Source organism: Dendrobium catenatum, unplaced genomic scaffold (genome assembly GCF_001605985.2).
Source record: "Dendrobium catenatum unplaced genomic scaffold, ASM160598v2 fragScaff_scaffold_772, whole genome shotgun sequence".
NCBI lineage: Eukaryota > Viridiplantae > Streptophyta > Magnoliopsida > Asparagales > Orchidaceae > Dendrobium > Dendrobium catenatum.
This window is the reverse complement of record NW_021319234.1, coordinates 117,866-131,620: the sequence shown is the minus strand read 5'-3', so window position 1 is coordinate 131,620 and position 13,755 is coordinate 117,866. Positions and strand designations below refer to the sequence as shown.

Here is a 13,755-nt window from a genome sequence, read left to right as displayed (position 1 = left end):
GTTAAATATAGAACTACATCTTACATGATAAATTAAAACATTAAATTTGAAAGAAATAAATCAGTAGCCAAATAAGGTTATGTTGAAAAAAAGTTTATGAATATATAATTACGATAACTCTCTAAATACATTGAAGCATAATTTATTTTTAAGATAAATATAATATATAAAAAATTAAATAAATTTAGATTAACACATTCAAAGTAAATTGAGACTCATAACAAAAGATATATGAATTAAAATATGGCTAAGTCAATAATTTTTTTTCATCAAAAAATATTGCATGTATAAATAATTATACAGATGTGTACTTTAAAAAAAGGAAAAATATTAAATTTAAAAATATTAGAGTTATTTAAAAAATTAATAATAATAAATAAATAAAATTATACTACATTAATGACTGGTCAAAAATTAGACAGCAACTTTTGACTCATGAGATGATGAAAATTCTGTTTAGACTAAGAACCCTCACCCAAAATTATAAGCTATTAAACTTATTTTAATATGTTAAAATGATAACATTATGAAAAGAATTAACTGTACATAACACATAATAGTACATTTGAAATTATTTGAGGAATATACTGACTAATATTTGTTAAATGATATAAAAATAAAGAGCTTTATAGATAGTTCGAATTATTACGCAAAAATACTTAAAATTTAAAAAATTTATTTTTTTAAAATATCAGAAAAAAATAAAATTCAGTAAAAAAAATTAATTTGACCTGGACATCCTGAGCATTGACCTCCAAATGCTCAGCAAGGAGGAATCGGAAACGCGATGAATCGAGATTAGTCCCGGAGCCAATAACCCTATTGGATGGGAAACCAGAGAGCTTCCAAGCAATGTAGGTGAGCACATCTACCGGATTTGAGACGACGAGGATGATGCAGTCCGGCGAGTACTGTGCCAGCGGCGGAATGATCTCCCGGAATAGCGTTAAGTTACGCTGAACCAGATCGAGGCGAGACTCGCCGACGATCTGGCGGGCGCCGGCGGTCACGATGCAGAGATCGGAACGCGCAGTGATGGCTAGTCCGTAGATGCTTTAATGTGGGTACGGGGAGGAAAGCGGCGGCGCTGACGAGGAGAGCGAGTCTCAGCTCTCGACGGAGCTTATCAGCCTTCGCGTCAACAGGAGGAGATCACGAGGCAGGTCTTGCGTGTGGAGAGATCGTACTGCGCGCATCGCCATCTGTCCAACGTTGCCGGCGCCGATCACTGACACCTTAGTGCGTCGGAAGAGGGGGAAGGCGGTGCGGCGGATGGAAAGTGTCGGAAATCAAGCCGGAGGCATCGGCCGCGAGGCCGAGTTCCGAAAGTGACGACGTCTTCTTCATTGTTGAAGTTTGATTGCGTTCGCGATGATGGGGAATTTGGGGATTTAAGGGTTAGGATTTGAAGTACGCAGGGTTGAAATAGGGATCTGGCTTGGTAGACAGGAAGGGAAAATGCAGATTTTTCTTTATTTTGACTTTTTAAGAGTGAGAAACATCTAGAAAATTTTGAAATCTCCGAAGCTTCTATTGAGAATATATGCTAAGGAGAGAAATTGGGGGAAAAAAGGAAACTTTCTTCTACCAAATTAGGGTTTTGGTCAGACCCACCATTTGAGACCTTTGATATTGTGGTTTAGATGAAACTGTAATATTATAAAAATATTAAATAAATTATTATAATATATAATATATAGTTAGTATATAGAGAGTTAATTTTGTGGCAGCGGATAGGTGTGTCATTTTTTTAGTTGATCGTCTGCAATTTTTGAAAGATGGATTATATAAGCTAAGGTCTGATTTGGTGTAAAATGATAAGGTGATGTGCATTGAATATGGGGAGCGGATTCTCTTTTTGTTCACTGATATTTCGTGTACTGTGTGGAGTTTAGTGGCAACACATATGGACACGCATTATGGATTAGTCAAGATATCACGTCTTATTTTGCAACCTAAAGGAAGGTGTGCTTGGATATTAGGTTTAAAATAGTATTTGAATGCTAGATTTGAACCTTATGTTCAAACAAATAACTTCACAGCAGTCTGGAAAAACGTCAACCACATTGGGTTCTTTAGCAAATTTCAACTAGCTTCAAAATTCAGTGTGAACCCATAGCATGGTGTTTGAACTTTGTTCGCGCATTTGATAGGACCCACATTATTTTACAAGCTAAGTTTGAACCATATTTTAACACTGAGTTGGAACTTCTATTTGAAAACCTTAGCGTTTGAAGATTAGTTTTGAACTTGGTTCAAACTATTGCTTCGGAACCTAGATCAATAGAAGATTTGAATTAATGATCAAATTGGGTATTCAACACAAGGTTTGAAATAAAATATCACAGGTTGTAATAGTACCTTATAGTAAGATGTGGATCCGGACACCCTGTTGTAATGTCCTTGATATATGCATTTACTTAACTACTGTGAATTTTTTCTTGTATCATGATAAGAGCGTCAGTGATGTCACTCGATGTAGTTGAAGTGGGTCAAGTGAGAAAACAAGTTCGGATGGTCATAGATTAGTCATGTGATTTTTTTTACATTGATGACAATCTAATCATAGTCTATTCAACTCAATCGAGTACTTAATTTTGTAAGATGGGGACTATCATGCTATATGCTCCATACTTTATCTTTCTTGCCTTACCACCAAAATGGCCATTATAAAGAGGAGAAGAAACCAATTATTGAAATAATCCTCATATCACAAGAAAATTACAGAGACGCAGAAGGGAAATAGAGAAGAGAGGAGAGAAGTGAGGAGATGAATCAAGTTTCTTATAGTAGATAATATAAAGATAATGAGAAGCTATAATATTTCACATTTGCAGTCAATTCAGGAACCAACCAAAATACTCTCGAGTGTTTGTTTACTCTGAGTATATTTACAAATTTATATGTTTAACATATGTACTTAATATTTCTATTAATATATTTAAATATATTTTAATATTAGAATAATTTTATAAATATTTGACTAAGAAATAGTAATGTAATCCCTTAAAAATCTATAAGGTAGAATTTGACAAATAATAGTTTATTTAGATATTATAGTCTAATTTATAAATGATGTTTGTCTTATTATAGACCATTATGAATGTTATAACCGAACAGAATTAGAAGCTATATGGTTTCCTTCTTCAAAGCGACCCAGCAAGCCACCCCCAACTCCTCCTTCGACCGAATCGACCTTGCCCACCATATCTTCCAAACCGTGGTTTCTTCCCATATTCGACAGATTTCCTCCCGCATCATTACCGTTTCTCACACATTTTAGGCGAATTGGAACCTAGGGCATCTTTCATTGACTATGGATTTTCGTATTGCATAGACTCATTGAATATTGACTGATATGGATTTGATTGACTGACATGCATATTGATAGCATCGCCGTGCTTTGATTTCAATAGTAGGCTTTGGTGACCTGCTGGGCTTTGTAAAGCTCATTATATGTGGTTGATATTTTCAGGTCCGAGCAAGGCAACTGGAATGGAGTTCGATCAGAATGTCAGACGAATCCTTTCACTATGGATGCCTGGGGCGTCACAATTGGTATCAGAGCAAGTGTAGTGAAAGGATTTGATTGATAGTTTGATAGAATGGATTGTTTCAAGTGTATCGTTTTGCATACATATTGAATGACATGTGATTGAATGCATTGAATGACTGTATGGATTCTGACGAGTTTTGATTTTGATTTTGATTTTGATTTTGATTCGAATTGATTTTGATTTGAGTTTTGATTGGACGGATTTGCTTTGTATCGATTTTGCATTCGATCCCTTAAGTGAAATGTCGAGGACGACATTTTTCTTAAGGTGGGTAGATTGTAAAACCCTTAAAAGCTGATTTTTTTAGTGCAGTTCGTCTGTACGAACTGGATTTAGTACGGGACGAACTGAAGAAATTTGTGAAGAAATCTATCATTTTCGTCTGTACGAACCTGGAGCATCGGGACGATCCGTCTGTACGAAATCTGTCCAGAGAGCAAGTCGCCCGGGACGAATTTTAATTTCGTCTGTACGAAATTTGTCCAGAGAGCACATCGTACCAGGACGAATTTTGGATCGTCCGGGACGATCAGTGTTAATAAATATCGGATTTGAGATATTTTGGATCATTTGAAGAGAGAGAAAGAGAAGGTAGGAGAGAGAAAGAGCAGGAATGGAGATTGATCGAGACTGTCGACGAATCCTTTCACTATGGATGCCTGGGGCGTCACAGAAGCTCCTTCCGATATTGTGAATCTGCATCCTGAGATTATTACTGGAAATGATAACCGGAAAGTTGTGGAGACTGTTAAAAATAACTCTGTTTCTAAAGATTTCCCTAGTATTGTTACTAATGATCCTTTATATTCTATGATTGATCCGAACCCTGTTTTAATTATTCCTGAGAAGGTTCAGGATTCGCTGGAGATTGTTCATCCTAAACCTCGTGAAGCTGTGCATATATCCTTGGATAAGCAAATGTTTAATGATTCTTCTTCTTTAATTACTCTTAAATCGGATGACTCTACTCTTAATCAAGTTACTACTAATGTTGGTGTTGATTTATGCGATATTGGTAAGAAGGAACTGCCTCATCCGTCTCTTCAGATTATTCCTTTTGTTGGTGGTGAGTCCAGTCAAAAGAATTTGGTTGTTTTAGAAAATACCCATCTTGGGTTACATATTTCAGAGATGGAGGGTGAGGACTCTTTAGAAGAGGGTGAGTTTCAAATATGTGGTATTGATAATGATTCTCTGCCGGATTGTAAGTCTCCTTCTAACTCTTTGCCCAATTTTGATCACTTTTCTGATAATGATGATCTCAAATGCACTGCTTATTGTTTTGCTAAAGATGATTTGGATACTAGCTATGTTAAAGGGCATAGTAAACGTGGGAAAAAGGGAAAAAATTCTATGTCTTAATCAGGAAAAAATTCTAATCTTGTTTTAAAATTTGGTGTTAGTACCAGATATAAAAATAACTGTTAACCTATTTTTTATGATTAAGTCAATTATTTGGAATGTGAGGGGCATTAGGGGTGCTTCTTCTAAACTTTGGGTTAAGAATCTTTGTCGTATTCATGGTATTTCTATTCTGGTTTTGCTTGAATCTCTTGTTAATGTTTCCAAGTTAACTAGTACTACTAAATTTCTTGGTTTTAAGCATATGAATTATGCTAATAAGATTTGGGTTTTTTCTGGAAAGATTTGATTCAGATTGACGTTATTGGTAATTTTACCCAAGTTTTGCACTGTCATATTGATGTTTTAAATATTAAGTGCTATGCATCTTTTGTTTATGCGGCATCTTCTCGTGGCATCAGGAAAGTTTTGTGGGATCAATTAGCTGATTTATGTACTTTGTCTCATGGCCCTTGGTTGGTTGGGGGTGATTTTAATGCCATATCCTCTCCCTCTGAGCGTTCTGGGGGCTCTTCCCCTAGCTCTTATTCCATGTAATATTTTAATAATATGATTATTAATTGTAATCTCATTGACATTGGTTACTCTGGTAATCAATTTACCTAGAATAGAGGTCGGCTTTGGCAAAGATTGGACTGTATTCTTTTTAATGATAATTGGCTTAATTCTTTTAATGATATTTCCGTTGAGCACCCTAGTCGCACTCTCTCGGGTCATTCTCCATTACTTCTTTCTTTCAATGATAATCAGATGAATGTTTTTCCTCAATTTAGATTTCAAAATATGTGGCTTCAACATGAGTCTTTTTTGGGTATTGTTCAAGAAAATTGGAATGCTTGTCTTCACCCTGATAATTCTATTGGGGGTATGGTTAGGCTTTGGTTCAAATTGAAGAGGCTTAAACAGGTTTTAAATTGGTGGAACCGGCATGTTTTCAAAAATATTTTCTCTAATTTTTTGTATGCTGAAGAATTGGTTAATGGTAGAGAAAGTTTTTGCTTTAATTATCCTACCGATACTAATTTTGCCTCTCTTCGAGAGGCTAAAGCTAACCTTTCTAATCTTCAGGCTCAAGAAGAGACTTTTTGGAAACATAAGGTTGACTCTAAGTTTTTGGTGCAAGGTGATAATAACACTAAATTCTTTCATGCTTTGGTGAATCGTAAACGTTCTTCTAATTTTATCCTTAAAATTGCTCGTGATGATGGGTCATTCACTGATAATGGTGAGGAAATTTCTATGTTGGCTGTTCAACATTTTTCTAATAGGCTTAATAATAATTGTTCTCCTTCTAATTTGATTAACCCGGCTATTATTCCTAAACTTATTTCGAATGTGGAGAATGTGATGCTTTCTAGCCCTCCTTTTGAGGAATTTAAAACTATTGTTTTTGATATGAACTGCAATTCTGTGGCTGACCCGGATGGATTTACTACTAATTTTTTTCAAAAAGCTTGGGATATTATTAAGGATGACCTCTATGCTGCTGTGCTAGATTTCTTTGAGGGTAATCAGATGCCTAAGTATTTTACTTCTACTTCTATTGTTCTTATTCCTAAGAAATGTAATACTTCTTGTTAGGATGATTTTAGACTCATTAGTCTATGCACTTTTTTCAATAAATTGCTTTCTAAAATTTTTATGGCTAGGATGTCTACTGTTCTTCCCAACATCATCTCTCAATTTCAAATGAGTTTTGTTAAAGGCCGCACCTTTTATGATAATATTTTGCTTGCTCAAGAGTTTTGCCATGATTTGAACATTAAGGTGAGGGGTGGTAACTCTATCCTTAAGCTGGACATTTTCAAGGCTTATGATAATATTAGTTGTCAATTTATTTATAACATCCTTCATTCTTTTGGTTTTCATTTAGATTTTATCAATCATGTTAAGAATTGTATTGAGGGGTCTTATTTTTCTATGATTATTAATGGTAAAAGCCGGGGTTTTTTTAAATCTTCTCATGGGTTAAGACAAAGTGACCCTATGTCCCCGCCGCTTTTTATTATTGCTGTTGATTACCTTTCTAGGAGTATTGCTAGTATGTTTGATCGTCATCCTAATATGTATTTCAAAACTAAGGGGGGTTTCCCTATTTCTCACATATGCTTTGCTGATGATTTTATCATATTTATGAATGCTTGTAGGCCTAATATTGTTAGAATTATGCAATTTTTTCAAGATTTCTACAATATTAGTGGTTTAGATTTAAATAATAAAAAGAGCTGTTTTATTGTTCCTAAGAGTATGAAGAGGAACCGCATTTCTATCATTAAAAATCTGACTGGTTTTGTGCGTGGGAAGTTACCTATCAAGTACCTGTGTATTCCTTTATTTAAGGGTAGGAAAAAGTCTTTTTTATTTAATGATTTAATTGCTTCTATTCAGCATAAACTTATGTCTTGGGAATCTAATTTTCTGAGTTATGGGGATAGGCTTACTCTTATTAAAAGTGTTTTGTGTTCCCTTCATGTGTATTCATTTCAAACTTTGCTCCCCACTAAATGGTTTTGCAATCAGATTGATATTATCTTGACAAGTTTTTTTGGAAAGGTGCTGCTAATAACTCCAAAATTACGTGGGCTTCGTGGGATAAGTGCTCTGATACTTTGAATGAGGGAGGTCTTGGTTGTAAATCTATGCATGATTTGGCTCATGCTTTCTCTTAAAAACTTTGGTTTAATTTTCGTTCTAATCTTTCTTTATGGGCTAAGTTTATGAATTCTAAGTACTGTGGGTGGAAGCATTCTTCTACTTGCTATGTTAATAAAGGTGATTCCAAAGTTTGGCAAAGAATGTGTAAGGTTAAATGGGAGGTGGAGCCTCTCATTGCTTGGGGCCTTGGTTGTGGTAGTGTTTCTTTTGTTACGGATCTATGGTTTATGATTTTGATGATAGCAAATATTCCTTATTTCTCTATGATTGCCTTATGGAACTTTCATCTTTCTGGCAGGATAATTGGCTTAATATTTTTTTTATTGATTCTCTTATTAATTCGTCCTCAATTGAGAATGTTAAGGTGATCTACTTTATCTCTAATAATGGTTGGGATGTTAATAAGCTGGCTGAGGTTGTTCCTAATGCTATTATTCAGGTGATCCTCTCCACTGCTTCTAATGATGTTATTTTATTTAAGTCGGGCAATGATGGCTTGTTTAGATTGAAAGATGCTTGGCATAATTTTAGATTTAAAAATTTGATTAGTCCTATTTATTCCATGATTTGGCATAAGAATATCCCAGCGACTATTTCTACTTTTGTTTGGAGAATTTTAAATAAATTCATTCCTACGGATGATATTATGGTTAAACGCAGTTTTCTCATTACCTCTAAGTATCAATGTTGTTTCCATACCGAGAATTTGCATCATGTGTTTGTGTCTGGGCCTATTGCGGTTAAAACTTGGTGCTTCTTTGATGATCTTTTTAAGCTTGACAATTTTAAGGGAACATTATCTATTTATGAGCTGATTAAAGTTTGGGTGGTGAATTATAAAGGCCATGTTAGGAATGTTACCTTTTCCTTAATTTTTTGGTATCTCTGGTTTGAGAGGAACAATGTTATTTTTAATGGTATTAAAATGGAAGCTGCGAGGGTTTTTTATAAGGTGAAAGACAAGTTGTGTAGTCTGTTTTCTGTTAATTTAATTGCTTGGAAAGGTTTTTATCAATGTCATCATGTTGCTTCCTCCCTTGGAATTAACGTGTAGTAGTTCTCTCTTTTGCCTCGGGTGGTGGTTTGGGTTAAACCGAGAATTGGGGCTTTTAAATTGAATATTGGTACTGAGGCGGTTAACAGTGTTTTAGGTTGTGGTGGCATTATTAGAGATGGGTATGGTAATTTCATCACTGCTTTTGTGGGGCATTCTTTTGGTAATCTTCGTTTGGTCATTTTGAACTCTATTGTTTACGGGTTAAATTGCTGTCTTTCTTTGGGTATCTCCAGCATTACTATTGAGGTAGACTGTCTTCAATATGTTCAATGTTTAATTGGTGCTGGGGATGCCCCTTGTGCTCCTGAAGTGTTTTACATTAATCGTGTTATCAGGTTATTAACTACTAATGTTCACAATGGCATTTCTTATGTGCCTAAAGATGTTAATGCCTGTGTTATAGGCCTTGCTCGGCTTGGTACTGGTTACTATGGTTTTAATGATTTTCTCTAAGCTTCGTTGCCTCTGCCTCTTAGAGGCCTTATTAATATGGATAAAATTTCTTTTCCTTATGTTAGTTCTTAGCTGGTGTTTTTTCTGGTTTTGGGTTCAGTCTGTCGTCTTCTGCTCTGTTTTGTTGCATTGGGTTGGTGTGTTTCTTTGGGTTCGTGGTCCTTGTTTTGTGGTCTGGTTGGGGAGTTTAAGTTTGTTTATGCATTTAGGTTTGTGGATCCTGTTATTTGGTTTGAGCATTGTCTGTAGCCTGTGGTTGCTGGTTGTGTCTTTTCACGTCCCGTTTCCTCAGGACTCTATCCTGGATTGGATGTTGGTGTTTGTTTTATTTTTCTGGCTGGGTTTTGGCAGCTTGGTTGGTTGTTCCTACCGTGTTGTTGTGTGGGATCTGTGTTTTGGGGGTCTTGGGTGGAGGTGGATTGTGATTGTTGTTTCATTTTCGTGGTGGATTATAAGGTTTTTATGGCCCGAGCTGGAGTTTGAATTCTTTGTCTTGTTATTCAGCTGGTGTGTTATCTGAGGTTCCTGCTCCTGGGACTTCTTGTGAGGTTTTCGTCATTTGTGGTAATCTGCGATGGGGGGGACCTTCTCCTTTTTGGGGGGTTCTTTCCGTCTGGTGGTGATAAGATTGATTGGTATAAGGTGGTTTATATTGAGAATTTACTTGGGGTTTTTTACTTTACTAACATTTTGTTGTTCTTTTGCAGAGAGATCAATCTTTCTTTTTTATGGGGGATTCTCTTTTTTCTGGTATGAGCCCTCCCTTGTTCTTTTTCTTTCTTGGTTGCTTTTGCTTCTTTTTTGCAGGTGTTCTTCAGTGTTGCAGTGGTTTTTGGTTCTAGGAGCTTATGCTGATTGCTGTTTTGATATGGCTCCTCATTTTTTGGTTGTTCATTCTTGAGCACCGTAGATTCTCCCTAGGTTTCATTGTATTTTTGATTAGTAGGGACCTTGAGCTTATATATATATATTTTGGATTGTAGCTCTTATGAGCATTAGTCAAGCTCGAGGTCCCTTTAAGGACCTTGTAATTTCTCCATTATATTAACGCGTAGGCCCCACCGTGGGTTTCCCCTAAAAAAAAAAGATAATGAGAAGCTATAATATTCACATTTGCAGTCAGTTCAGGAACCACCAAAATACTCTCGAGTGTTTGTTTACTTTGAGTATATTTACAAATTTATATGTTTAATTAATATGTTGTACTTATATTTCTATTAAAATATATTTTGAAATTATTGATATTGGAATAATTTTATAAATATTTGACTAAGAAATAGTAATGTAATCTCTTAAAAATCTATAAGGTAGAATTTGACAAATAATCTTTAAATAATAATTTATTTAGATTTGTTATAAGTCTAATCCATTGTATACCTCTTTGAGCAAGGTGGAGTTTTCCTTCTTTCTCTTAGATCAAGGTTGTGTCTTCTTCCATCTTTTTCTGTTGGCCGAGATCATTCATCAAAAGTAAGTTTTTTTTTTTACTTGCAATTGTTTGGGTTTATAAATTTTATTGGTGGCTTTAGATTTTAATTGAATATAATTCCTAGTTTCGTATATTTTTAGGTGTCCCTTATTCATGATTGTAGACTCTCATTCTAGATTAGAATTTAATTAATAAATTATAGAATTTAAGTTATTTTGGATTCTCTTAAATTAATCATTCTTGGTCTGAATCATTTAGGCTTACTAATGATATTCAATTTAAGCTCAATTTGTATGAGCTTTATGTTTCAAGCATGTGCTCCTTTTAGTTTTATCTTAATTATTAAATTAGGATCCTTCTTATAGGACTTTTGGAGTCATTGTCTTCGCCTTGTCAATTCAATATCAAATAGGCTTGGAGTTTTGTATTGCTCGCCTAAAATGTAAGTAATTGTTGTTTACTTTGGTGTAAGTGTACCCTTCTTTGTTAAGGGCGTAATTCATGATATTTGTATTATATTTCTTTTATAATTATTTAAGTTGTTAGTTCTAATTCCAATATTTATTAGTATTGTGCATGTAAGGGATCTTATTTATAGCTCACATTGAAATCATCATGTAGTAAATCTTCATTGTTGATCATAATAAATTAGCAAGTTTCATTAAAAAAATGAATATTTTGTGATTTATTGATGTATAACTTCATGTATATAATTTTGTATCTTCATGCATGCTGTTAGTTGAATGCAATAAATATCTTCTTGGCAAATCATATCAATTTTATTCATTGCAATACATAATAATCCTGCTATAAATTATGTTGATTTTATATACGGTAATTGTTATGTTAAATTACATGACACATGTTGATTATTTGTAACAGCACTTACACTATATGATTATGTGTATGTCAATATAATCTTATTGGATTTTGTGTAGATGGGGTCTACGGGCCCCAGAGTGACAACTCTATAAGAAATCTTTGAATTTTCTTGGCTTGGTGTTTACCTTTCTGGTGATGGGTATATGATAAATCAACAATACATATATATTTGAGTGTAAGAGATTACAAGCAAATATGAATTGGAATTAATAAATGATTGTAGGTCATTTTGAGGTATAACGATACCTATTTGATTTCATTTTGTACATTTAAAATAATTGCATTGATAGTAACTATCGCATACATTAATGTCACTAGTATATTAGATTTATGTTGTTGGAAATACGACATATGTCATGGATATTTTCTATTTTGAATTGGGATTATAAATTACTACTCTTCTCTTTAGGTTGTTACTTTTACCCTTTGGTTGTCCATGTTGCATGCCCCACTCCTTTGTCGTTTATGCTTTGATAGATAGTAGTTACTTGTTGAGTTTGATTTATCAAACTCGCATGTTGTATTTTTCAACAGGTTCTGCAGGCGTGTTTGGTGTACCGCCACATCAGGAGCAGAGTTATCAACAATAAATTGTTATTTGGTATTTATTATTTTGTAGTAGTTTATTATATTTATATTTTATGTGGGTTTGGTAGTTTTCTTTCCTGTTTTTGCTATATTTATTTTCATGTTGGCTTGTATCAGAACTACGTCATTTCGATGTATTGGTTAATTTAAGTTCTATTAATGAATTGGTTTTATTTCACTTCATCTGTTTGCTCTGATGCATGGTTGTATTGTTTGTGTATGCATGTTCTCTTAGTGAACACGAAACATATTTTTTTATCCCTTAATGTGTCCCATGTTGCCGAGGTGCACCGCCTTCCGGACCCGGGGTGTGACAGAGTGGTATCAAAGCCGTGCTATTTTGAATTTGTTATTCCTTGACTCCTTAGGATGGGATAATGAGTTATATTTTCATAAGTCATCCTTGATGTTAAGTAATATGTTTGTTATGTTAGTTTATTTTGATGTGTCTAATAATTCAGAATGACACCAAGAATATAGATTGCTGATGCCGCTCGTTGAAGTGTAATTTTAATGCACTAATATTTTTAACTATATTGTAATATTCATATAATTTAGTAATAATAAATTGATTATCTTTCATATAATACAATTTAATTATTATAACTATAGTTACAAAGAGTCAAAGACAGTCTTCTTCATTATGACTAAGACCACCATCATACTACCCATAAGCATTATATTCATCTTATATCATTGATGCACATTACCCAAACTTGTATTTATAATAATTCATTCCCCTTAACACCATATAGAGAATTTTTTGAATTTTCTCTTTCAATTTCTTAAATAAACATATTAGTTTCCTCTCCCATATAGATAATATTTGGATCTAATCAACCATGGATCATTTATTTAACCATAATTTTATTATATACATATATTTCAATTGTTTTAACAATTTTTATTCATAATATATTTAATTCCACATGTAAAATAATGCATATTATTATTGGCATGAAATAATAAATTAAATTTAAGTATATTTTATATAATTCATCATTTTTATTTAAAAGTGTTTATGCCAAAATTAGAAACTACATCATCATAAATTAATTACTTAATATCATGAATTAATTTATATATGTATATCATAAATTAATTACTTATTTTAAAAGACGTAATCTTAAATAATAAAATTAAATATAAGTTAAATTAGGACTTTTTTGATGCATGATGTATTAATATACTATGGACATTATATTAAATATATCATACATTTATAAGCAGCTTAACATTACAGAATATACTCATATACATTTGCCGCGTTCTATAATATTCGTGGCGGTAGAGAAATATGTAGTGTAATATCTTAACGTTGTACGAAAATTCAGTACACAAGCATATAAGAGAGAGGGTGTAGCGTTCATAAGAGACACCAAAGTTTTTATGTGGAAACCCCTTAAAAGGGGAAAACTGGGGCTTGACCTAGTTTGAATGAATCCACTAGTATTTGCATTTGATTACAAATGAGGCCTTTCCTTGGAAGAGGGCCTTGACTTGCTGTTACAAATGTACATTATATAGAGCGCATTACATGGTGGGAGTTACAATAATCAACATGCATATGTTTGTTTGGTCGACAGAACCATAGTCGATAAGATAGAGGCCGGAAAGGCCGTAGTAGGCGACGGAGGTCGGAAGGATCATATTCGGTAGGAGACGGGTCAGAAAGATTGCGAGGGAGGTCGGAAGGACCGTAGTCGGTAGAAGACTGGGGTCAAAAAGATCGTTCTTTGGCGATGAAGGTCGGAAGGACCGTAATAGGTGAC

General features: G+C 34.0%; 1 protein-coding gene across 1 annotated transcript in view; it reads right to left on the bottom strand.

Annotated features, from left to right (window-relative positions):
- The window catches only part of LOC110101742 (L-lactate dehydrogenase B), a 3,703-nt gene extending 2,223 nt beyond the window's left edge, over positions 1–1,480 (bottom strand). The window contains 4 exon segments of the mRNA XM_028696563.1: positions 732–1,056; positions 1,058–1,145; positions 1,148–1,245; positions 1,247–1,480. Of these exon segments, the coding sequence (XP_028552396.1) occupies positions 732–1,056; positions 1,058–1,145; positions 1,148–1,245; positions 1,247–1,347 (612 nt within the window). The 5' untranslated portion in view covers positions 1,348–1,480.
- Positions 1,481–13,755: the final 12,275 nt, after the last annotated feature.